The 24,783-nt window shown below is 39.4% G+C and overlaps 1 protein-coding gene across 1 annotated transcript in view; it reads left to right on the forward strand.

Annotated features, from left to right (window-relative positions):
- The window catches only part of adam19a (ADAM metallopeptidase domain 19a), a 196,640-nt gene that overhangs the window by 18,166 nt on the left and 153,691 nt on the right, over positions 1–24,783 (forward strand). Inside the window, exon 2 of the mRNA XM_067579934.1 lies at positions 14,114–14,193. Within this exon, the coding sequence (XP_067436035.1) occupies positions 14,114–14,193 (80 nt within the window). The remainder of the gene's footprint in view (positions 1–14,113; positions 14,194–24,783) is intronic.

Consider the following 24,783-nt stretch of genomic DNA (forward strand, 5'->3'; position numbering starts at 1 on the left):
GTGTATGAGTGTGTCTGTAGGAAGCACATGATGTTAGTCCTTGAATGACTAAACAAAGAGAGAGTGTAAAACAAGGACAGACAGTTTGGACAGGATGTGTCTGAAAGTGAGAGGAGCTTGATTATACTCTGACTGGAATGTAAAATATAGGACTTAGGCTGAGTGTTCATATAGCTTTTTTTTTTTTTTTTTTTTGAGTGACAGTCTCTCTTTTTTTTTTGTTTTGAGTTGTTCCCAATGAGGAGAGAGCGTATACACGCCCTGCACCCGGCGTCTTTCTTTTTTCAGAGTGCTCCGCCTCACTGAGCACGTCGTCAACGTCGCTCCTTTCCTGGCGACCAGTCATTTATTAGATGGGGCGTCCTGTGGTTGGTGCTCATGGTGAAAAAACAATGTCTAATAAATAAATAGTAGCCTAAGGATAACAAATAAATAATAAGCAAAGGGGCGATGCTAGTCTATCATACAATGGCGGTAAGAGTGGAAATATGTTGTCAAGATATCGTTGTCATAGAAACAAAACCCATGCACAGTGCTTCATCTGCAGGAGAAAAACACTATATGGACACACCCCCTTAGACAATATAGGTTTTCAGGGTTGATATTGCATATGCTGTTACATGTTACATTGCACCTGCCAGTAGGCTATATTTCATGCTATAATATTTATCCGTATACATTTTTAGCCATGCTAGTAGTGTGGTCAGATGGATGGCTGGATTGGTCAGTTGGTCCACCACCATGGGCCTGACTGAAATTTCTCAGCAACTATTGGATGGTTTGCTGTGGAATTTGGTACAGACATTCATGGTCCCCACAGGATGAAGCACACTACTGCTGTTTGATATGGGTCAAAACACCCACAATCGTTGTTCACTATCTAAGCCCACATATTGGTGGAATTTTGTTGTGTGTCATTGGCGTTGAAGCATGAAAACTATAACATTTACAGATAATATTTCGTATTGGTAATGGTTTTGTAACAATAAGTAAATGGACAAAATTCAGTTGGTATTCAAAAAAGTACTAAAGATAGATAGATAGATAGATAGATAGATAGATAGATAGATGAATTCTATGGCATAGAATCAAATCTATAATGAAAATGTAATCAATAAATTACACTTCTTAGACACCTCTCTAATGTCACAGATGGATAACAGTGAATGGGTAACATTGAATTAATCTAAAAGACCAAATGTCACTTCACCCAAGTTACATATGGTATCAAATAATAGAAGTAGGTCTTTAGATATCCATTTGTGAGATTTCTGCTGCCACCCCAATACACTGGAGTTGAATAGAAATTGGAACGGCTTTCCTCAGAAGAAGTAATTCATGAAAAAAAGTGTTGAAAGTGTTTTCTGTGGACTTTCCAGCATAATTGGGACAATTTATCTGGAAAAAGATTTTTTTTAAATGACAGATATTGGAAAACATGGACAAATAAAACTGTCAGTTGAACTCAGTGTCAGAGAAAAGTTGAAGTGTTTAATGTGAACTAGTTTTTGCTCGGTCACATCTGGTGGTGAGGCCGTGTGAGAGAACACCAGTTCCAAGCTTGCAGCAGCTGCTCTATCAGCCCATTTCATGCTTCCTAAAACTAGACCATACACTTTACAATCAGCGCTGTCCAGGTCCATTCAGTCAGCACAAAGCAATGATGGCAAGTGTTTTCCTCAGGGATCTGGCTCAGGATGTCTCTTTTTCTGGAGGAGGCAATTCATTACAACTCAGAAAAAAATAAGTGCTTGTATTTATGCATGTTATGGTCATTTTCTTGACTTATCTTTCAAAGTTTTGTGCTGCAGGGGAACACCTCTGCTATTGGTGGATGCTTCCAAATCGAATTTGTTGTGGCCTGGATTAGTAGTCCAGTTCCACAACACAACTTGTACATTTGTTCCTCCCAGTATTCACGAGGTTTAACATGTGGCTATAACTGAACTGTAATTAGCCTATTTACTGCAAAATTAAAGCAGAGAGAGAATAAATTAGAAAGAGAGAGAGAGAGTTTTTTTATAATTCAGTTTTGGCCACTATTAAGTTTCCTGCTAACATAGAAGGCCTGGATGCAACCGATTTTGTGCTTAAGCATCTTAGAATAAGGGATAATCACATGGACTCAATTCCCATAGAATAAATGGCAGGCAGAATGCCAGTTAAGAAAAAAAAAACAGCTTGAGACAATGTGAAAGCATTAGTATAGAAATAATGGCTTTTTTCTCAGACCATTTCACTCTACTGGAGTTATTAGGAGTTTCACAGTTTTCTCATTGGCCAGCGAGGTGTTTAATCTACCGTAGGTGGAGAAAATGAGTCGTAACCCTTGAAGCAATTAAATGTGGATTCCACAATTAAGCATCAAGAATGAAAGAAAGGTATGATGTGACTGGCTTTACAGCATGATGGCTCATTTCTCTGCTGTCCTTAGCCTTCAGTTTGTTTATACTGGTGTTCTCATATGTTCTGTTGTAATTACTTATCATCACTTCTCCATAAGTCATGAGTTATATGCTATTTTCTGCTGCTGCAATGACCCACTTTGCTCATGGGGAACATTACAGATGAAGTTGAGCGAAATGACAGTAACTTCCTTTTTTTTGTTTTTGGAGTGAAAGACTGTGTATGCGTTATGTAGAATTGAAGAAAATGTAAGCACCTTGCATCTACTTAATCAGACAAAAAACTGATTAATTATTTGTACTATTTTAGATGGATGCGTTTATTCAAAAGCAAATGAAAAGCACCAAACCTCGATTTCACATTAAAGTTATGTCACGTTTTGTGGATTATTGTCAAGTTTTTCCCAAAATGTTCCAAAACAATTCGAAAATCATTTCATGTAATTGCATAGAATCAAAGTAGCCTACAGAAAGTCAATTCCTCATAATGAACAGAGCTCACGCTGTTTTCATATTATCTCAAATAACAGGCTTTCACAGAATTTTCATCATCTCATTATAATTTGGCTTGTGATCCTTAATGGATGTAAATTTTGTCCCAGCAGGGAGAAATTACCTGATGCAGAGGAAGAAAGTGTTTTTTTTTTTGTTTTGTTTTTAGATTCTATTGGCTTTTTTAAATAGTTTGGAGACTGTCTTAGAGACACAGGGAAAGCTAAAAAGATACTTTGCATTTACAAATGTGCACCCGAGTCTAAGAGGATGTCTTAAAACTTGACTGATTTTGCCTTTAGGGGGACTTTAGAGAGACAGATTTTAAAAAAGAATGCTCAAAAGAGGCAGAGATTGGAGCCCTACTGATAATGGATTTATTGGGCTGATATATTTTTCAGCATAACATTGATACACATTTATGATAAGAATGTAATATGTTATTAGGAATTGTACCGGACAGGTCATTTTACCATTGGAAAAAATGAAATTGTACTGTCAAACTGCTGTTTCCAGATGAACTCTAACATATCTTTGGCATTTCCGTACTGCAGTTATTTGTTACTTACCAGCCGACATATGCAGTATGTGATGAGCTAACATTGTGCGAAAATACTACATCTGTCAGCTTCTTACCTAGGTGTCTTCACTTTTAGAGCCTACTATGAGCCCAAACTTCAAAAACATTAAATCTGACACTTCCCACACTACAACTTGCTATGGTCTTCCATCAAGGGGTCAGTATACATCAGCGGATGTACTTGTCAGATCACTGAACAGCATCTGAAACCCCCGCCCCCCCAAATCTTTTCTGGCTGCGTTACGCAGTTTTTGTAACTTTACGAAATTGACAATCACTGCTTAGACAATAGTTAGGTGTGTGAAGGTGATGGTATGCAGGATTTTAACTTCTCTCTTTTTACTTTTCTTCACACTTTTTGTGAGTTCAACACAAGCAGCAACCTCCGGGGCCAATGCGGAAGTGCCAAAAACTGCAGTTCCTTGAATGGCCACTTGAGGCTCCAAAAGCGAGCGGCTCACTTTGAGCTTCAAAACCGCTCTTCAGAAACGGGTAACTACATCCATATGTTTATACAGTCTATGGTTCAACACCATAAATTCCTCTGAAGTGTGACTGTAGGAAATTGTGCACCGTCGTTCCCATGTGATTATCAACTGATCATCATGTCTCGCCCCTTTCTATGAGGGCTCTTCACCCAGCCTTCGAATGTAGCCAATTGGAACAGTAATAAACATTATGCTTTCAGACTTGGTCAGATGACTGGCCGTAACAACTATTTGGTTTCAAGCATACCCTGACCTTTCGGAGAATTACTGTCTGGTAAACTAATTTTCAGTGCAAGCTTTATGTTCAAAATTTGTCACCCCCCAAGCGCAAGTTATTTTTCTCTGACTTGACAAAGCTCCACTGGAGCCACAGAACAGGCTGACTTGTACTCCGTGACAAGTAAATGCACTTTGGCATGTAATGTTGGTGCAGTACCTCACTTCTCTAGGAGTGAGTAGTTAGAATTACTTATAGCCACCATGGCTGTACAAACAGAAGTACAGCTCTTAAAGAATCTCGTACAACATACAAAATCCAAGGACAAATATGTCCCTGGCCATGCTTGTTGGATAGGTGATCTCTGGGAAGCGTAGTGCAGAAACTCCTCCACAGTGAATGCTTTGCAGTAAGGTGAAGCATATGGAAAAGTTAAAAAACACCCACTGATGATGGAGACAACTTTGCCTCAGTAACTCACTTCCTCTCAGTTTAACCTGAAAGCAGAGGTTCAGTCTGGGTGTAACGTAGCGAAGGGATACCCCCCATCAGTGGCACACTTTCCTTAATAACTTCTCAAACGTCCAAGGCAGATTACATCATGTAGTACATTTTGACAGAACCCTCTGGTTTTGTCAGTGTTTTGACTTAAAACTATGTTCAGAGCTGCACTTCACTTTCAATGTGGATTTTAAATCTAGGAAAGTGGGTTGCTATTCTTTAGGGAGCTTTGAAATGCTGAGCTTCACCTCTTAACCCTTTTCTATCATGAGATTTTCAGTTTACGGAGCTACCAACTTGTAGAGGAGCTGAAAAAACTCAGTGTATGGAGTATAACACCTTCTTAAACATAAATTGATTTTCTTTGGACCCAGGGGCAGCCGTTTTGGAAGACTTGCTGAACTGCCTCTCTCAAACTTTGTCCAACTCATCATTCCTCTTCTGCCTCAGAGTGATTGTAGATGTCTGAATGCTGTGAAACTTTGAAGCTGCTCAGTGCTCTGCAGCCTCCGCTTTCCACACAACCAGACGTAAAAGTATCCAGCAGCACTAACAGAGCTGTAATAAGAGACAAGAGAGGGAGAGGAGGGTGAGGAACACGACATGAAAGGAAGCATTTAAAAGATCATTTACCATAGAGAGCTCTATCTCTGTCTCTGACTGTGAACGGATGCCCCGAGGTTGGTGTTTGAGCAGGCGGATAAGACGGTGTATCCAATGAGCTCTCTGCTAAACTGGGGAATGAGGTTTAGGATCTTGGTTAGAGGAGCGGCCCCTCTCATCCTTTTTGCCTTTCCTTATCCTCTTCCATCCATCCATCCATCCATCTGTCCATCCATCCATCCATCCAACGCTTTATTCTTCCCCTGCAGAATGGGGGAGATCGGCTTACCCAACCCCCATGTACCACCAGACAGACACACACACTGTCACACAAAGTGGTTTTGTAATTGAAAAGCTTCACCAGAGACTCTGTGGAAGTGTTGCAGCCAGGCGAAGTGAAGCAAAGAACAGCAGTGATTTGTTGACTCTGAGGTTGGGTATCGTATCTGCCTGGTGTTTATTAAGCGCCCCAAAGCCTCGTCGAGCCGCAGTCGATCATTTAGGGGGGAGCGGCGTGATGGAGAGCCTCATCCCCTCCAACCTCTAATGCCTCTGCTGAAGCTATTAGCCAGCCTTAATGTTTTCTGCAGAGAGGACGCTGTAATGACAGAGACTCCAGACCAATGTGTCATTTGTTGATTTTTGGCCGTGAATGAATATTGAATACAGATGTTCATGTTTTCTGGGCCACATCTTGGGCACTACCTCAAACACACCCTCCTGACCTGATCGAAAGACCAGCTGAGATGTGAAATGTTCTGAAGTTTGGAAAGCTTGGAAAATACAGTACTGTGCAGAAGTTTTAGGTATTAAAATTAAAGTGAGGACGCTCTCAAAAATAATGTCATGAATAGTTTTTATTTATCGATTAACTTTATGCAAAGTTGAGTAAACAGAAGAAATTCAATATTTGGAGCGAGCAAGCTTTGTGTGAGCACAGAGGGGGGACAAAAACTCGGAAGAGACTCCGCCAGACGTTTCTCTATTCTCTGTTTAAGATCGGCCGAGATTGACACTAAAATGAGAATAGCTGGTCCACCTTGAAGGTCAGTCCACCTTAAGTGAGCCTGGTCAGGTTAGGCTAACCCATTGTTGCTAACTTTGGAGCTAACCCCCTTCACTTTTCTAGCAGTTGGGGAAACAGCAGACTTTTCTTGGTCTTCAGAAGCTGCAGCATTTATTAACTGACACACCGTAGTCTGTACTGTACATTTACTACCAGATTGATAACTTACTACTAACGTTTTCCTCTGCTTACATTAGCCATCACTTTTCTGCCGCTTGCTCTCTCACTCAACCACACACTTGCTACGCACACACATTGAGCACTGTCCTATTCCTTAAAGCAGCTACGCTACTCTTATAACAGTACCTTTGACATAGATGTTCTTTGAAGAATGAAGAGAGAGAGGATGACTCAAAACAATTCCATGAAAATCATTAGTAGCCCACTGATATTAATGATCATGTGAAATTTTAGCCATGGCGCTCATAATTTATCCCCTAAATTCAGAATGAATAAAACACTGACACAGTTTTTCAAGGCACTTGGCAGGTCGGCCGTGCCTTTATCTTGGAGAAGTTGCCACAGTTCTTCAGCTGCTTCTTTCTCTTCATGTTAATCCCAGACTGTCTCCACGATATTGAGATCAGGGCTCTGTGGGGGCCAAACCATCTGTTGCAGCACTCCATGTTCTTCTTGTTGCTCAAGATAGTTCTTTATGACTCTGGCTGGATGTTCGGGGTCATTGTCATGCTGCAGAATAAATTTGGGACCAATCAGGCGCCTCTCTGGTATTGCATTATGGATAAGAATCTAAACATCTGAGGTGCCAAAAATCTGCAAACTCTTAGGGAGATTGAACTGGGCTTTAAAGCAGCAGTCTAAAACTAGCAGAGACTGCTGTATCTGAACAAAACTTTTTTTTGGTCTCAGATCAATAACATGTCTTTGCAGTGAGAGTAGTTTTAAAAGCTCAAAGCGACCACTGCAACAACTGTCATTTTCAGTTAAAAGTCAAGTGGAATGAGTGGGCATTCCTGTTCTCTGAGCTGTATGCAGACGTGGGGTCTTTTGGGGGATTATGTCGTGGGAGGAGAATGCAGCTCTGTTAGAGTTCAAGCATGTTTACAATTTTTTTTTTTTTTTTTGTAATTCAATCACATTGTAATCTCTCTGTTGTGCTGCACTGTGAGCAACTATGATCACAGCTTGTGAGATGCCCCTTATGGCAGGAACAACATGGGAAAAGGTGTTGTTTACCATGAGGACGCTTTTGCAATTGAAGTTCAACCAAACTGTGAACGCTTTCTACCTACAGTTCACTGTAGTTGCTAAAATAATATATAGATTTGATTTGATTAGTAACGATACAATTTCAGACAATAGTAGAGGGAATTGTCTAAGGTGAGTGATACCTTTCCTCTTGTTTTGTTTGACTTACAGTATAAAACCCAAAGATATTCAGTTTAGCATGATATGAAACAGAAAAGTAGCAAATCCTCACATTGGAGAAACTGCAACCAGAGAATAGTTGGTGTTTTTGAAAGATATATGACAAATGATTGATAGATTATCAAAATACTTGCTGATTCATTTCTTTCAATCAACTGATCAATTAATTGACTAATTATTTCAGCTCTAGATTTGACTGCAGATTCATTAGAGAGATTTAGAGCATAAAAAATTTGAGCATTTTACCAATGTGGACCCAGAACCTGAAACTGAACTGGCTATCAGTACCAAACCTAAATGCCACAATAGGAACCTTCATACTTAAAAAAGTATACAGTATAGATGTATAGACATGTCATCCAAATCCAGACTGTGTGCAATATTTAATGATAATAATTCAACACTTAAAATAAACAGAAATAGAAAAGAAATAAAAAGGATAAAATACAACAAGCCTGTTCAACACCGCATTAGAAGTGGCAAAGTGGATACAAACAGAGCTATTGAATTGGTTGCTTATTTATTTCCTGTTCCTCCTGTGCAGTTTTTTCTTTGCTGACAAAAAAAGCACAGAAAAAATCTCCAGATCTAGATATAGAACAGTTTTTATTGAATGAGCAGTTGGCAAGTGGCAGCTAATCTCTGTGACTAAGTCAACACCTTCTGTAGCTGTTACATGATATAAACCTTCTGTTGTTTGCTAGTGGTATGATTATATTGTGAAGCAGTAGTAGAACCTGTTGAGTTTGCATTAACTGTAGTAGTTACTGCTACTGTAGAGGTAGGATTCATCACAGCTCTGCACAGTAAAGGAGAGTGAGGCACCAGAGACACATCCATCTGTGAAATAAAGGAAAGAACAGGAAAGGTGGAACTAAAACGGAACTCCAGACTATTTTGATTTCTGCTTTACACTGGCATTATGAGACTGTTCAAATCCACTGAACGCATAGTTAGCCTGTTGAAAATTACTGCTTGCACACTATGTTGAGTTGGACACTTTATCCTAATGTCGACACAGCTACCAGCACAGTTCGGGCCTGCTCTATGCTATTATCTCGGGTCAGTGTGGTTGCCTCCTGATGTGGGGATGCAATGGAAATACAAATGAGCACAACATGCCACACCATGGACAAAGTTTGCAATGCCACGCCAGAGGGGGAAAAAAGATTGAGAAAACAGGATCTACATCTCAAGCAACCACAGAAATCCACTCCTTTCCATTCCACTCTGCTCACCTCATTATTTTGCCTGCCCCTTTTTCTGAAATCCTCAAATGTCACAGAAATGTTTTCCCCTCCCTGTCTGTAGCAATTCCAGGCCAAGTGCTGCTGACATTTTATGGATTCCTTTCAGTGTTATCAGTGATTAATGGTGACCTTTTCTTTGGGTGGTAAAGCATTTGATCTTTTCTAACCTGAAGAAACAAGGCTATCAGCGTTCGGTTGCTTTCTTGATATTGAGCACATACAGCAGATTCTATGGCTTACTGAATTTCCTGTGCAGAGCCTTTGTGGAGGTGTTATTTAGCTATGCAGATTATACAATGAGGAAAGCACACTTGACAATGAGAGAGCTTAATGGATTACTGTACAAACAGAGTGAGTGACGAGTGCCTTTCAGGCACCTGTGGGCATTTAATGCTTTTTAGGCTTATATGTAAAAAGATGATGGCAGAGACCTGTGGTTACTTGTGAGGCTCCCTTGCTGGGCACTACTGTTAAAGCAGTGTGAAGGACTTTCTCAGTGGGCTCTTAGACCAGTGTGATGCTAGCTAAAAGGGTAAATAGCCAAGCGAGCACTCTTGCCCAGTAGGAAGTTCGGTTGTGTGGCACAATTGACTCTAAGAGCTTCCTAGTAGGTGTGTGCCTGAATACAAATACATTATTCAGCAAAGCACAAATAGTGGATTTTATACGAATATTTGTTTCATACAAATATTTTAAAAATTATTTGTTGGGGGTGATCCCCAGAGATAAAGCTGAGCTACTGACACAAGCAAAGTGCTCCCAAGGGACTCTTCATAACCTGTTGTTCCCCTTCTCCTTTTCACAAAGTTAGGTTGTAAAAAATAGGCAATAAATGAAAAGTGCAAAGCAATAATCACCTTTGAAGTTTTTTCCCTACACATTACACACTGTGGGAGGTCTGTCTGCATGAGGCAATGAGTAAAGTTCTAGCTCAGTAGTCAGCGCAGTCTATGATCTGGGAGACTCCAGTTCAAGACCCGATGTGGGGACCTCCTTCATAAGGTAGTTTATTCATGAACACTTATTGTAACACTTAAATTTTCTAAAATTGAAAGTGTAATAAAAACAAAAACAGGATTTTTAAGCCTCTTTCCACTTTTTTATTCGAATACAAATACAGATACAAATAATTTTGCTGCCTCAACAAATACAGATACAAATACAAATACTGGGATCTCTGCACATCCCTACCTCTTAGTTGCATCAAATGTGAACATCAACCGATACTCTATTTCTGACTCAGCTAATAAGCATAAAGCAGCCCAGATTTTATTTTTCAAGCACAATATACGTGTATGTATGTACAGTATATTTTTGCTTTGGTTTTTGTGTTTTCAGAAAACATTTTTGCCAGTAAAGGCCACATTAAGGTGTGTCAGATACCTGCTGTAGTTTATTTGAGTTGGATAAAAGTCTTTTATAACTTAAAATACCTGACCATTTATGTCACATTTTTTTAAAAAACAATGTGGAAGTGGATCCACTTCAACTGGCACAACAGAAATATTGATTCCCTTGTGAAATGTCCCTTAAATAATATCTAAAAATGTTTCATGAAACGGAACAACTTAAGACATTATAAAAGAATCTTTGTTCAATGCCATTGAAGGCTTTAAAAAAATAGAAGAATACAAGCCTTTGAATGCACTAAACCAAATGAAACTTAATCTGCTAAATAAAAAGTCTGTTATCCATGGCCAAAATTTCATAATCAATTGTGAAAAGAGTGATTGGACACTGTCTGTTTCAATGTTTCGATCAATTCCTTGTTTCAAAGTAGTTAACATCTGTCTCTGATTGATACATTCTCTGTAAAATAATGTGCATTTGGATACTCCTACATCATTACCTCTTCCATCATGTTCTTGGTGTTAGCCTGGACTTAACACTTGCTGCAGAGTTGATTTTACCATTAGTGTCATGCGGAGTGGCGATGGCTTCCATGTCTCTGTGTCTGGCTCCTTATTAGTTGCTTTGGGCAGGTTGATTGGGTTTTAAGTGGCAGCAGGAAGTTGGAGATGAGAGTTGCAGTGCTCTAGGAAGGAATGATTAAGACATACAATACACATGCACACAGCTGCTGTCCTCATGCTGACGAGTTAATACACATGTTTGTAGCTTCTGGCTGATTATTGATTCTCTTTAGTGGCTTTGAGAAAGTACACTCTGACGGTTTAGTTTTCTCTTTACCCTGAGTTTAAAAACCATCTCTGTTATGTATTTGAAATACATACATTACAAAAGGTTGTCTTGCTCTCTTCTTTTGTGGGTGGCCAACTGTTGGTGTGTGTGTGTGTGTGAGAGAGAGAGATTCAGATGCTTGATAAAATAGAGACTGAGGACTTTATAAGTCCATTACACTCCAGCAGTATGTTGCATCTTGTTCTGTCTTCCAGATGATATCAGCTAAATGTTCCCCGGAGTTGAAATGAAAGTTGTGAAAACCCCTTTGTCTGTTCTGTTCATTGCTTTCCTGCTAAAATGAAATGGTGATGTTCCAATGCTATCTGTGAAAGAATGTACAGCCGGCCCGGGCCGACGTGTATGAATCACTCTCTTTAAATTCAACATCCCGAGGCCTCAAACAGACATGGGAGGCAGACCTCAATCAGTCATTTAGTGATGAGGAATGGAGTGCCATTCTGCAAAACCCCAAAAAATCCTCTCGCTAGATTTGGACTAGATTAGTACAATTTATAATTCTAATAGGGTTTATTGGACCTCTGCAAAACTGCATATGGTGGGGGTTTAGAGGGGACCCAGCATGCTGGAGATGTGGGGAGGCCCTGGTCACCTTTATTCATTTGTTATGGTCCTGTCCCAAGGCTCAGAGATGGTGGACAGCAATTTATGAGAATATTAACCTCATCATGGGTCAGGACATTCCATTTCTACCTAGCCTATATGCATTGGGGGACTCAATGCCTGAATCCCAGACAAGTCATCATACTGGTTCGAAAGCTCCTTATTAGGGAATGGGAATCAGTGGATCTTCCTCCATCCAGGTTATTGTCCACTCAGTGAAGTATAGTGGCAGCCAATGAAGAGTTGACATAAACTGGCCAGACCTGTACCACACTAAATGGAAGAAATATATCCATTTCATTAAAGGGCCATGATGTTCAATAAGGCACCCTAACCCTACAATAATAATTACTTTTGCGAGATGAACGTGAAGTATATTGTGAACTTTCTACGCCGTCACCCAGAGACTAACGTTAGCGGAGCAGAGCAGCAAACTCCAGCAGTAACAAATGAGACCAGCTGACCAACACACACTGCAACATTAAACAACTTAAACCATCTCTGAGGTGAAGAAAATAATTCGGTGCTCAGTCTGTTTCATCTCAAAAACCCTGCAGCCGCTCAGCATCTTGGACAACAATGTCTCTCCCCGGAGCTAACAGCACATCAGAGAGGCTGCTCTCCACTGCTGGAGACATGACATTAATAACAACACAGCAGAGCACTCCACCTGCCCCTCATTTGTTATTCTCATATTTTTATTTTACTTTGTTTTGGGGGGGGTTTTTGGTCATGTTTATCATTTTTCTTTCACTGTTGGTCAATCTCTTGTTCTGGCTATAAGTACTGTTTTCTTTCATTCATTGTGTTGTGATGTTATGGAAACAGTTAACAAATAATAGAAAACTTTGGTCATAAATAAAAATTCCAAGTCCTGAGAAATGTGTTTTTTAATTTGAAGTGAGCTCATGATTCATCTGGGCTAATAAAGTCATCCTGTTGAGATTCTTGCTCTGTGAAAATGGGAGCCATTATTCCACAGAACTGCACTGCTGCATTGAATCAGATGAAGCCAGTAAGAGAAATAGTTTTCCAATGACTGTGGCATATTTATTTAAAACTTTTAATTACCTTTTATGAAGATGGATCGGTGGTGATTGGCCATTATCATTAGTGGAGGCATGAGAAAATTATTATTATATGGAGATTGAATTAATGATATTCTGCACTCACAGCACCTGATCAGTTGACACAACAGTGACTCTATCACCAGTTGCTATGAGTGTGTACAAAAACATGCATGTGCCATTTTTCAGTAGTACACATGCACATTATTTTCTATAACGAGCTGACTTCCAGGGTTATGTAATCACGTGGAGATGAAGAATAAAATAAAATGTTAATTTAGGTTGTAGATAATTTGATGGGTTGCCGTGATTTTTTGTACAGACATTCATGATCCTGAGAAGATGAATCCTAATCACTCTGGTGAACCCTGACTTTCCTTCTAGCGCCATCATGAGGTTGACATTTGTGGTTCAGAGCAAAATACCTCAGCAAATATTGGATGGATTCCCATGAAATATAAAACTGATATTCAAGGTCCCTAGAGGATAGATTTTAATCACTTTGCTGACCCTGAGCTTTTCCTCTAGTACCACCAGCAGGTCAAATATTTAACTTTTCCTGTGATATGTCTCCACATCTACTCAATGGATTGGCACCAAAGGTTGGTTCAGATATTCGTGGTTCCCATACGATGTATCTAAGGACTTTAGTGATCCTCTGACTTTTCCTCTAGCACCACCATGAGGTCCAAATTTTTGGGCAAATTTTCATTTTGTCCAACATTTGGCTTTTTGACCAAATACCTGCAAAACTAATGACATTTCCACCAACCCCAGCTGTGCTTTGTGTTTACTTCTAACTGGAAAATGTTAGCATGCTAACAAGCTAAACCATTATGGTGAACATAAATCAAAAAAATAAATAAATTGATTATCAAAATAATCATTAGTTGCAGCCCTAGTCTGGTGTAGCATAGAGACACTGATATACATACAGGGGATTAAGGGTGTGTCTGCATCTATTTACGGCCCCAAGAGGTTATGGGTATTGTTGGAGAAATCAAACAGCTACCATATAACACCTGGTTTACCAGTCTTTCTACATCAGACTAGTTTTCATAATAGTATGGTTTATAGTGCACTTGGTCTCTAATCTTGCAGTGAGTTGACCCTGATTATTTTATTGGCATTTCTAACCTTCTCCCTATAAGTGGTGTCCATCTGCATCGACCTGCCTCACATGTAATGTTACAGTCAATGTAAGCATTCCTACATCTTATTCACCTCCCTCTTGCTCTTTTGTCCTCCAGGGCTGCGGAGAGGAAGGACAGTGACGGCGCAGTGGCTTTCTCAAGGCCGAACCACAAGGGAGGCCGAGACCTCAACACAGGTCAGATAACACGTCGACCTTTCTCTGACCTAATGCTGACCCCTCCACATCTTGCCTTTAGCCTTCAATTTAACTGTCTATGTTTAGAACAATATATCTGGCCGGTAACAATGACTTTTTAAGAAGAGTGAAAGTCCACAGTCTGCTTGTGGCCTCAAGAGCCTGCAGTGCCTATTACACCTAACAAGATTAAAGTGTTGTACAAACTGAGGAACACACAAACATTTTTCCTACTGCTACAGCCTTAGCAGTGGTGGGACCTGAGACATAAAGTTTGTCTTGAGCATGAGGAAAGGCCATGGGGGCATAAAAATGAAAAGGGTTCATCCATGCACTGAAGGGTGTGCATGATGAAGCAAATTCCTAATTACAACATCTCTTACAACCTCTATGGCTTTAATATTTAATAATTAATAATTACAGATGACCTTAGCTGCTTTTTCAAACTCAATTTTGTCACAGTCTGGTTTTATGGATGAATGAAGGGCATCTGTCCTTGTGTTCTTCTGTACTTGTATCCTGAGGGGACGCTTGACTCTGTGGTGTGGTTATTGATATGGAGGCTTTTTACTGCCCTCATTTTCAACCCACGGACCGCCTCATCCTTCACAACCTCCTCACGTGCAAGTGCACGCACCCACACATACTGAACATACACGCACAGGTGGGAGGACTAGCACATTAAAGACTATGTGACTCTTTGATAAAGAGGGAAGGAGTTTTTCACCTGTTTTACTAATTTGCCAGCAGTCAAAAGAACAGACAGTTTTAACAAATCTGTTTTCCAGGGTCAAAATTGGATTTACCCCAAAATTTGGATGCACAATACATTTCTGGTGACATCACATGATATTTGGTTTAAAAAATCCTGTAACAATATATCTGCAGTGTAAAAAATAAACTCTCTGGTGGACAAATGGTGTAACTGTGACACTGTTTCTAAATTTGAACATATCTTTGGCTTTTGTATACTAAAATTTCTTGTCACTTATCTGCCGTCATAAACACAGACACCAATGTATCTGTCATAAGATAATATCAGCCAATTTCTTATCTGTACTATTCAAACTTGAAATTAGGGAAACCTCAGATATTAGCAAGAGACAAAAGTCGTAAACCCTCAAAAATATCTCTCTCCCAGGAGTTGTTCTGCACTACTTAGCTCAAATGTAAAGACCAGAAGATTGGACACTACAATGTAATAATAATGATAATAATAATGATAATTAATAATGTAATTGAAACAGTTCTACAGTATTAATAACACAGAACACACAACAGAAAGAAAATAGTAATGAGAGTTAAGATGAAAAAGACTTTCTGAATAGAAAGATATACTTTTGTCGCTAAATTCATTTTTAACCAAAACTTCAAAGACCAATGAAAGAAGGGGTTGTACTGATAGTCTTGCTTTCAGTGTAGTTTTTTCACATTATTTAAAAGGCCCACAGAATTATTAGGTACTATAGGGGGTTATTTTAAAGCTTACTTGCTCAGTTACTGGTCATGTTCTGCATAGTTTTTGTTAGCTTGATGCAGCTCTGTACAAACCTGTGTCTTCCAGGTTATGACAAACCTGAAAGACACTGGTCCTTTCTTGGTTTGCTGCACTAGTGTCTGTCCTTAAGTCAGGACTTGACTTGATTTGACTCGAGTAACACTTGTCTGTGTTGTAGCTAAATAGCACTAGGATAACTACAAGCTAGTAGAGCCTGTGTTGTAGCTAAACAATGCCCATGTTGTGGCTAACCCGCTAGCATAACTACTAACTAGCACAGGCTGACCGATACAGAATGTTTTAGGGCAATATCAATATTTGAGAATTTTAAAAATCTGATGTTTCATTGTCATTATTCAGTTTTTAACATGAAATCAAAATATAAACAAACATTTTTGATAAAGATCCCTTAACTTTGGTTGTTAAAGAACTGTGACAAAGAGTAGGTGATTTTTACATTTGAAAAATAAACTTGTTTTTCATGGTAGACAATCTATGTATTTACAGTTTCTAAACTAAAACTCATCAAATGTATATTCAGCTGTGTACACCAACAGGGCTCTACTAGCTAGCTTAGCCAATTGCTAGCCTATATTTAACATTTTACACTGACTAAAACACAGTAGCTAGGGAGCGGGTGGGTGGTGAATGGATTTGCTGGTCCAGAGACCTCTTGGAACAGGGGACAGTTCTCCCTCATAATCTTAAAACACCGATAAGTAACTGGTTGACCAACTCATGTCCAGGGCTTAGGAACTTGTTATGTCAGTGATATCTCTGATTGTTGACATAGAGCTGGCTTGAAATGTCCAGTTAAGCATGGAAACATGGCTCAGTGCCTTCCTGTACAGATGTCCTGTTTGGCTTGATGGTTGTCTTGGCAAGGAAGGAAAAGTTGGGGTTGGCTTGGGTGGGGGAAATAGAGACTGTAGCCAAAGCTTGAGGCATGACACCCAGAGCAGTCATCATTCTTATTCAGGGCCTCTGTTCAACAAACAAAACAAAACTCAGTTCAGTTACCAAGACTTGACTTTCCTTCAAAATTGAATAATGACCAAGATAAAGACAAATAAATGCTTAAATATATTTTGAGACAGTTGATTGTGCAAAGTTGAGCATCAACTTTATTACCTACTTTGTTGTGGTTGTGTTTATTCATATTACCTAATGTTTGACCTAGGTCTTATTTTCATAGTTTTGTGCCATTCATATTAGTCATGAGAATATCTTTTTTACAAACATTGCTGAGACAGAGTCGCTGTTTCCCAAAACGCAGCTATGAAGTGAGTCGAAGTGAAAGGGCAAAATGGCAAGACTCAAGTTTATAAAACACAACAAAAACATAATTGCAGCAGACACTAGGATCTCTAGGCAGAAACACAAACCTGAAAGCCTTTTACTATAGCAGCACGTCAGGTGTTTGTCAGTTCATCCTCATCTTCCTGTGGTGATTGGCTGACAGACTCGGGCCAGCTTCTCCGATGGGCACCGTGTAATTGACGGTGATCACTGGAGGCGTCTGACTGCCTCTTGTGCATTTTAATGCTTACGATAATGGGAAAGTGGAGCCCTGCTGAGAAACATAACCACGCAGAATGATTCAGACCCATGCATTCATCTACATGCCAGAGTCCTTTCGCTAACCTGCATGCTAACGAGTAGATATTGATGCTTGACTGGCCAGTGTCAGCATTAGAGGGAAATGAAGAGGGTAAGAATCAGTATAGGAGAGATCAACAGGATTAGAAAGCAATGAGAAAGCAAGGTTGAGGACTAAAGGTGGTCGGCAACACATTCCTAAGACCTCTCATTTACATGAGAATGTTTTTCAAACGATCATTCAATGCAATGAGTTTAAAGGGTTCAGTATGCTTGAAACAAAATAGTTCCTACTATGTGTTGTCCAACTACATAAAAACTTCAATGCAGTCCATAAATGCCTGATGAAACACAAATTATACTTTTCGCCTCCACATAACTACGAAGAGTCATTGTGTAGCTTAAATGCTGTCCTCTGCCAACTTCCTCAGCTGTCCATGTGCTGCCCCTGCAGGTCTTTTTGGTCATTGTATGCGGCGATTGCACTTAAGAACACGCCCACTCTAGTATAAACAGAACTGCATGTGTTATGCAGTATATCTGATTCTTAGTGTCAAGGATACAGATAAGGCTACATTGGGGATTGAAGCCTACTCTTACAGGTGAGGGTGAATCTTACTAATTGCATATTCAGGAAGAAAATCATCTAAAACGTGTGACAGTCATTAAGTGGACATCTGCTATGGTAGCATCCACCTTCTTTTATACTTTGAACTTCTTTCATTCTTTCATGCACAGCAGAAGCTGTTCAGCGTCAAAGGTTTCATCTATCACCATTTGTTGTTGTAGCTTCTATACTCTGTCTTATGTCCTTCAATTATTTGTCAGGGGAGTTCAAAGACTCACTGTGGCCTCTGTCTTCCTCCGCCTCGTTTTTTATCTCCCGGTCCTCTCTGAGCTCTGCAGCACCTTCCCACCTACCCCACATCTCTACTTTGTGTCTCCCTAGTGATTAGATTATCTCTCACCTCGTGAGCACGCTTGAGATGGCAATGACATTCACCCTGGCAAGATTAGGTAGTGCACACATGGCGGTAGACGCAGTGTGGAGGGGGGGGGGGGGGCTGTCTACAGTTGCCTTTATGCACAGGAGCTTTTACATGCACATCACACAGTCACACTGATGATACCCACTAGGATTTAGCTGATATGGTTTGTCCAGTGAAACGTGACAAATTAAAAACCAAGAAAGAGGCATTAGAGCATTGTTTCTGAACTGGGGGTCCGTGGTATAAGTGCAAGGGGTCTGTGAATCAATCGGGGTACCCATGGGGTCTTTAAAGGTATTAAAAAAGCATTGAATTTAATATTCTCAAAATAAGGCCTTAAAAGTATTGAATTTTGTTTACAAAGGTCTTAATTTTTTTTTCTTGTCCTTTCATAGGATTAAATGAATTCTGTAATTTCATGAATAACTGTTAAGTTTAAAATGTTTTGTGTGTGTGTGTAATGTTACAATTTACTCTGTTTGGTGTGACCTGGATGTTACGACAATACAGGTACTGTTTACAGTACTGTTTGTGTACTGAAAGCCTATTATTGAAAGGATTTTACAAAATGCCTCAGGGAATTTTTTTCTGTAACTTTTTTCACATTTTGGCCCGCCATCTCTCCCCTTGAAGTGTTTGTAAGGGAAGATTCAAGGCACTTTGAGCTGTCAAATAAAACTGGATAGCTTTCATAAATCTTCAGAGCAAAGACATATTTGAGAGACTCAAGGCCAATTAAAGAGAAAAGTTTCCATAGTGTGTGTACAGTACACACATTTATGCACACTTAACATGTTTCAGCAGCAATCATATATTTGACACTGTGTTCTTAAAGTGTATTTGGATTAAAAATCCAAATACACTTACAGAAAGTCAGCTGATCTACATGAAACATTAATTCTGGAGAAAAGACATGCATTTTGAATGTTCATAGTTTTGACAACATTGCATCACAGTGCATTTTTCTGTTAAGCCAAAATAGATTTTTCCTCTGAATTGTAATCTGGAAAGGCTTTGTGAATTAAATGCATTTTAAGACATTCATTCACAATAGTTAAAGTGAAGCTGATGATTTCGGCAATGTATTCTGCATATAATATACTGTATGTCATCTTGGTCATTCCTGCAGATACATTTTATATGCTCATCCTCTCACTCATGCATGCAGTAATCCCCATTACTGCATAAGAATACGTTCAGACGTACAGAAATTAGTTCAGATAATTTCAGAAATAATCGTGTCTACCATGGCCTTAGCATCCCCTCTTTGAGAACTGACATAAGCATAAATTCAGTTGCTTTGCATGTTTTTAAATGAAACAGAATATAGTAGTACAGTATAGTCTCACTTCCATTGAACCTCATCCAGACACAATAATTATGGGTTAGGATTAGGGTTAGGGGTTAGGGTTAGGGTTAATAATTCTACCAAACTGTAAATTGGATGCCAACATTTTTAATTGTTCAGGTTGAGTAAACATTGTGATTTCAGTAAATAGGCTATGGATAATTTGCTTATTATTATAAGGTATGGTTTAGTTAGGGAAGTAAACATTTGACTAAGGTAAGTGAAAGATCATGACAGTCCAATATTAATTGTTGTGATGGGAACTCAGGACTTGGATGTTACACGCCCATCTACCACAACAACCCTGCAAAGCCTTACTTTCCACCTTGCTACAGTTAAACTACCTCTAGGAATTTACTTGTCCAATATGATTGACCTGATCAACTAAAAATGGTGTTCCTCCACGGCGGATGGGATCAGATCATTATTTCTGTCAACACATTCTGTACACTTAAACAGGTGTATATTGCATTTCAGAGAACTTTCCTGATAATCTTGGCTGGATGGCTGTTTTTCCAAATATCTTGCGATAGAAGTAGCCCATTTCTCCAGTTGCCTGCAATGATTAATGCTTAGAGACAACTGGTTAGAAACTCAACCAGATCTGTTACAACTGAGAGATGTGTTCCTTTGCTCTGTATGTTAATGCTTTGATTCGTCCATTCACTTAAAACTTTCTTCATGACCAAATAAGTATGGAATAACTTGTGGTATCACTTGGCAGCCTCTCAACATGACTCAGCGTCAAGCTATTTACCCTTTTGTCATGGATATGGAATCTAGAGTTGCCTTTTTTGACTGAAATATTTTTTCCTGTAATGGACATGTCAGAAACTTTTACGACCCCCCTCCCCCCAGTCAGTGACACGGTGACAGCAGACTAACCAAAGTAGTCCAGCCATCCTTTTCCCCATCCATGTGTACCAGCTCCTCCTGGAGAATACCAAGATGTTCCTAGGCCAGATAAGAGATGTAATCCCACCAGCTTGTTCTGGGATCTCCTTCATATTGGAGTTGCCTGGAAAACCCCTAAAGGGAGGCGTCCAGGAGATGTCCTTATCAGATGCCTTTCTGGATGTCTAAGCTCTTCACCCTGTCCCTAAGGGTGAACACAGACACAAAAGACCCGCAAAGAGTCTTTAGTGTCTCATTTTGGCCACTTGTATCCATGATTTTATTCTTTTGGTCATGACGTGAAGTTCATGACCAAAGGTGAGGGTTGGAATTTAGATCGACTGGTAAAAGCTTCCTCTCCAGGCTCAGCTGGTACAGTGCTTACATTATTGCAGATGCCATATCCACCATATACAGTGATCAAAATTGATTATGCAGATTTCTCAACTTCTTTAAGTTTGTCTTCAAAGTAAATGGTGCATTGCAGCACGGCAGCTCGACTTTCCATAGTAGCATTACACAATGTTTTTTGTCTCAGTTTGGCAGAAGGTATACCATGTTATTGTAACATCATAGGTGTGAATCTGGCCAAGGACTTTTGTTGCATGTCATCTTCCATTCTCGTCTTTTCTTTCTTTCTGGGTGTGCAAACCAATTTCTGCAGACTACCAGTTTGAGTAATATTTCGATTTATGAGTTTGAAGACAACAAAACACTGTATAGCAGTTTGTAATGCTATGAGGAAGTTTTTACACAGTAGTCTCATCCTTTATTTCAACGATTAGCGGGTTCAGTGTATTTTGTGGACGACCCTGAGTTTTTTGCCAACGACCCATGCACAAGGGCCCCTGGTCCCATTGAAATGAATGTAGGGACTGAGGTTTTTCATGAGGCATTAATGTTAGTCTGAAGAAGGTCTTTCTCTGCTGTGAAGAATCTACTACAATAGGAAAATGATAGAAAAGTTATAATATATCTACAAAGGCCAAGTCATTGTCTGATTTTGAGACATTTCAGTTCCAGACCCTTTGTCTGTGCAAATCTGTTATTTTGTTAATTTGACAGTTAATCAAAGCGTCTTGTTGGGAAAAAGACTGAATGCAATAGTTTGCCGTTGGCTTGCATACCATACTAAGTTTGCCTCCCAACTTTTTGTCTTTCCTTTAACACACAAACATAACAAATGTCTCTTATTGTTGCTGTAATTCTAGACTGACCTGGCTGACTGTCATTACTGGCACAGGAACTGACCAAGATGTTAGTGAGGTGGAAGCGGAGATGAAAGACAGAGATTATAGGTTTATGGGAGATTTTGTCAGACAACAGGACAAATGATTAGCTCTTCAAAAACTTAAAAGCATTGAAACATATTTTCATACCTTCTTGGAATCAAACATCTCTGGTGGATTTAAAATAGCACCTTTTTAAATGGTATTTTTAGTCAACCTTATAAGACATTAAATAGTTTTTTTTGGACTAAAGATATTTTTGTTCACTTTCATCTGATTCTTCCATTAAACCTGAAATGTATAGTCGGCATTCAAGCTACAGAGTAAATTGTGGCAGATGTTCATGCTTGTGAGAATCACACCTGTGAAATGGTTTTATCTTTCCAACGTGAAAACATACTGGAGTGAAAACAAAAGCAGGCGAACATCAGTGTATAGACAGAACCAAATGACATGTTTGCTTGTTCTGAGTGCTGTTCATCACATTGTCCTGGACCGTCACTGACAGGAAGGAGCTGCGCTACATTCTGTTCATTGTTGCAACGTTCGCCTTTTCTCTCTCTCTTCCTTTGTGTACATCTGGCTTTTGTACGCTCTCCTGCATTTCTGCTTTGTGTGTATTGAGCGAAGTCAGCAATAAGCTGCTATCTGTATTCCTGCCAAGCCCACCTTCCCACTGCTGTGTGCCATGGTTTGGGTTTTAGCTGGGAGTGATACATCTGAATTGATATTTTGTGCCGATATTTCTGTATCTTAGTATCTTTATATATAAACACTTCAGGGCCAAACATTTGTAAAAATAGTATTTCTTCCATAATATTTTCTTGTCATGATGGAAAAGCTTTTTTAAGACCCTCGTTGGACCAGGGCTGTATCCAGGATTTTAGAAAGACTGAGGTCATGGTTCAAAGCCACCCCCAGCCTTTTTAGGAAGGAAATTCTTCTGGAAACTGAAAAGACTCAAGTGTAAATAAAAAGTGATAAAAAAAAAAATCATACTGGAACACAGAGGAGGCTTCAAGAATAATAACACAAAAAAAACTTTGACACCAGGAGATGTGTTCAGAACTTCCATGGTGGACCAGAATGAGTCAATGAAGTTATTAAACTATATTTATCATGTAGAATGAAAAAAAGAACTTCAGTTTGAGCCAATGGTTGTTCAGTCTGGGACAGTTGAAAGTAGAATTCGGGACAGTTGAGGGACACTGAGGAAAAAAAAGTTATTTTCGAGCCCCGTCTCTGGTGTCAAATCCCTGCAGCCAGGTTCCAACATCTGCTGGAAATTCTTCCCCATAAAAGCGGAGGTGTAAGGTTTGGGTGTATTTTTGGCTCATATTAACCTTGGATTAAGAGGCTCCATAATGAGGCATGATTCACTGCACCTCTTAGTGTTTCTGGACACACATTTGATTTAAACTAATATCTCAAACACATTTTAGAAGATGAAAGGCTGCACAGCAACCCCTGTGAGGACAGCCAGGTGTGTGTGTGTATGTGGTGGTGGGTGGGTGGATGGGTGGGGGGGGGTAAAGGTAGGTGAGGACAAAAGCAGAAGTGTGGAAATGTCAACACCAAGCTTTCATCACTTTCTACCACCTCCCTTTTCCTCTCTTACTGGATCATGCAAGGTCAGGCTGCAGGGTCAGGAATTTGAAAGCAGTAGGATACGTGTCTCTACAGTGTTTGCTTCTTTTTTCCCCCCACTAAATCTGGATATCATCCCAACCTTTATAATGTAAAAAGCAAACAAAATTGAAACAGTCATTTTTGCACGCAAATCCAAGCTGTCAGTCTTAATTTGAAATGTTGCTGCACAATAATGTAGGCTGTGTGGGGGCGGAAGAGCACTGGAAAATATTCAGGGGGAGGAATTACATTTCTAGAAAAAAAAAGTCTGCAGCACTTCAAAGCAGCAGATTGTGTTATACAAATCTAAATTCATTTGCTGCTCATGTCAGGGAGAGTGGACTGTTGTTTGATTTTTTTCGGTGGCTTAACATTTTCATTTTCTCCGACAACAATGGAAGAGGAGAAATTCTAAAACTAAACTCTTCACTGCGTAGCCTGATGGAGTGGATTCCTGCTTTGGTTGAATAACACAGCAGATAATTGATTACTGTATATCTGTTCACACTGTATGCAAGTATCCAATATTGTTTGTGGAAATGTTGAGATTTTATTACTGTATTATTATGAAAATGTGTGCATCCGCAGCTCTGCAATAAAAGGGAAATAATAGTAGCGGCTTTAATAAATATCAAGTCACTTGCGTTACTCGATTTAAAATTCAGGCTGAAGGTGAGTTTCATGTTTTTTCCACATTACTAAGTGACACATCTTGACTTTGGGGTATATATATATATATATTCATAACCTGGGGCACTTACTTCAGCTTTCAGCAATTCCTGCATTGTTTCCAAGAGTGTGTACAACTGTTTTTAAACTAACACCTCATGTGAATAGTTTCAAACCAAATATCTTTCGCTAAACATTTTTATTCAGCATTATAGGACTGCTATAATGCTGAATGTTGTATTCTTTCTGAATTTTGTGCTTTCTGATGACAAAATGTGCTTAAATTGTAAATAATGTCTAATCATGTGGTGGATGAATAAAATTCCAACAATTCAATGAGAAAGTATTCAAAATGTAATCAGACGTTGAATTAAATGGAATACCTCAATGAATTTGTAATGATGCAACACAACATTGCACTATTTTTCAGAGAAAGTGCTTCAATATACAGTACACTCAGACATTAGCATGAAGAAGTGAAACAGATATGTAAGCACTATGGCCTGAAGTAATCCTGCATGTTTTTGAGTCATTGCGCTGTGTGCTGTAACAAATAATAACCACAAAATAACATTGGCAAAACGAGGCTTATAGGGAAGAGATTTGATCTACGATTTGCCTCCCAAAGCCAGGCTGAAGCCACTAACCAGCTGTAGAGACTGTATCATTGGGATTTTATCTCTATCTTCTCCATACCCTTATTGGTCCAGTTCATACTCTTACTGGTTCTTTTCA

The sequence above is a fragment of the Thunnus thynnus genome, chromosome 22 (assembly GCF_963924715.1).
Source record: "Thunnus thynnus chromosome 22, fThuThy2.1, whole genome shotgun sequence".
Taxonomy (NCBI): domain Eukaryota; kingdom Metazoa; phylum Chordata; class Actinopteri; order Scombriformes; family Scombridae; genus Thunnus; species Thunnus thynnus.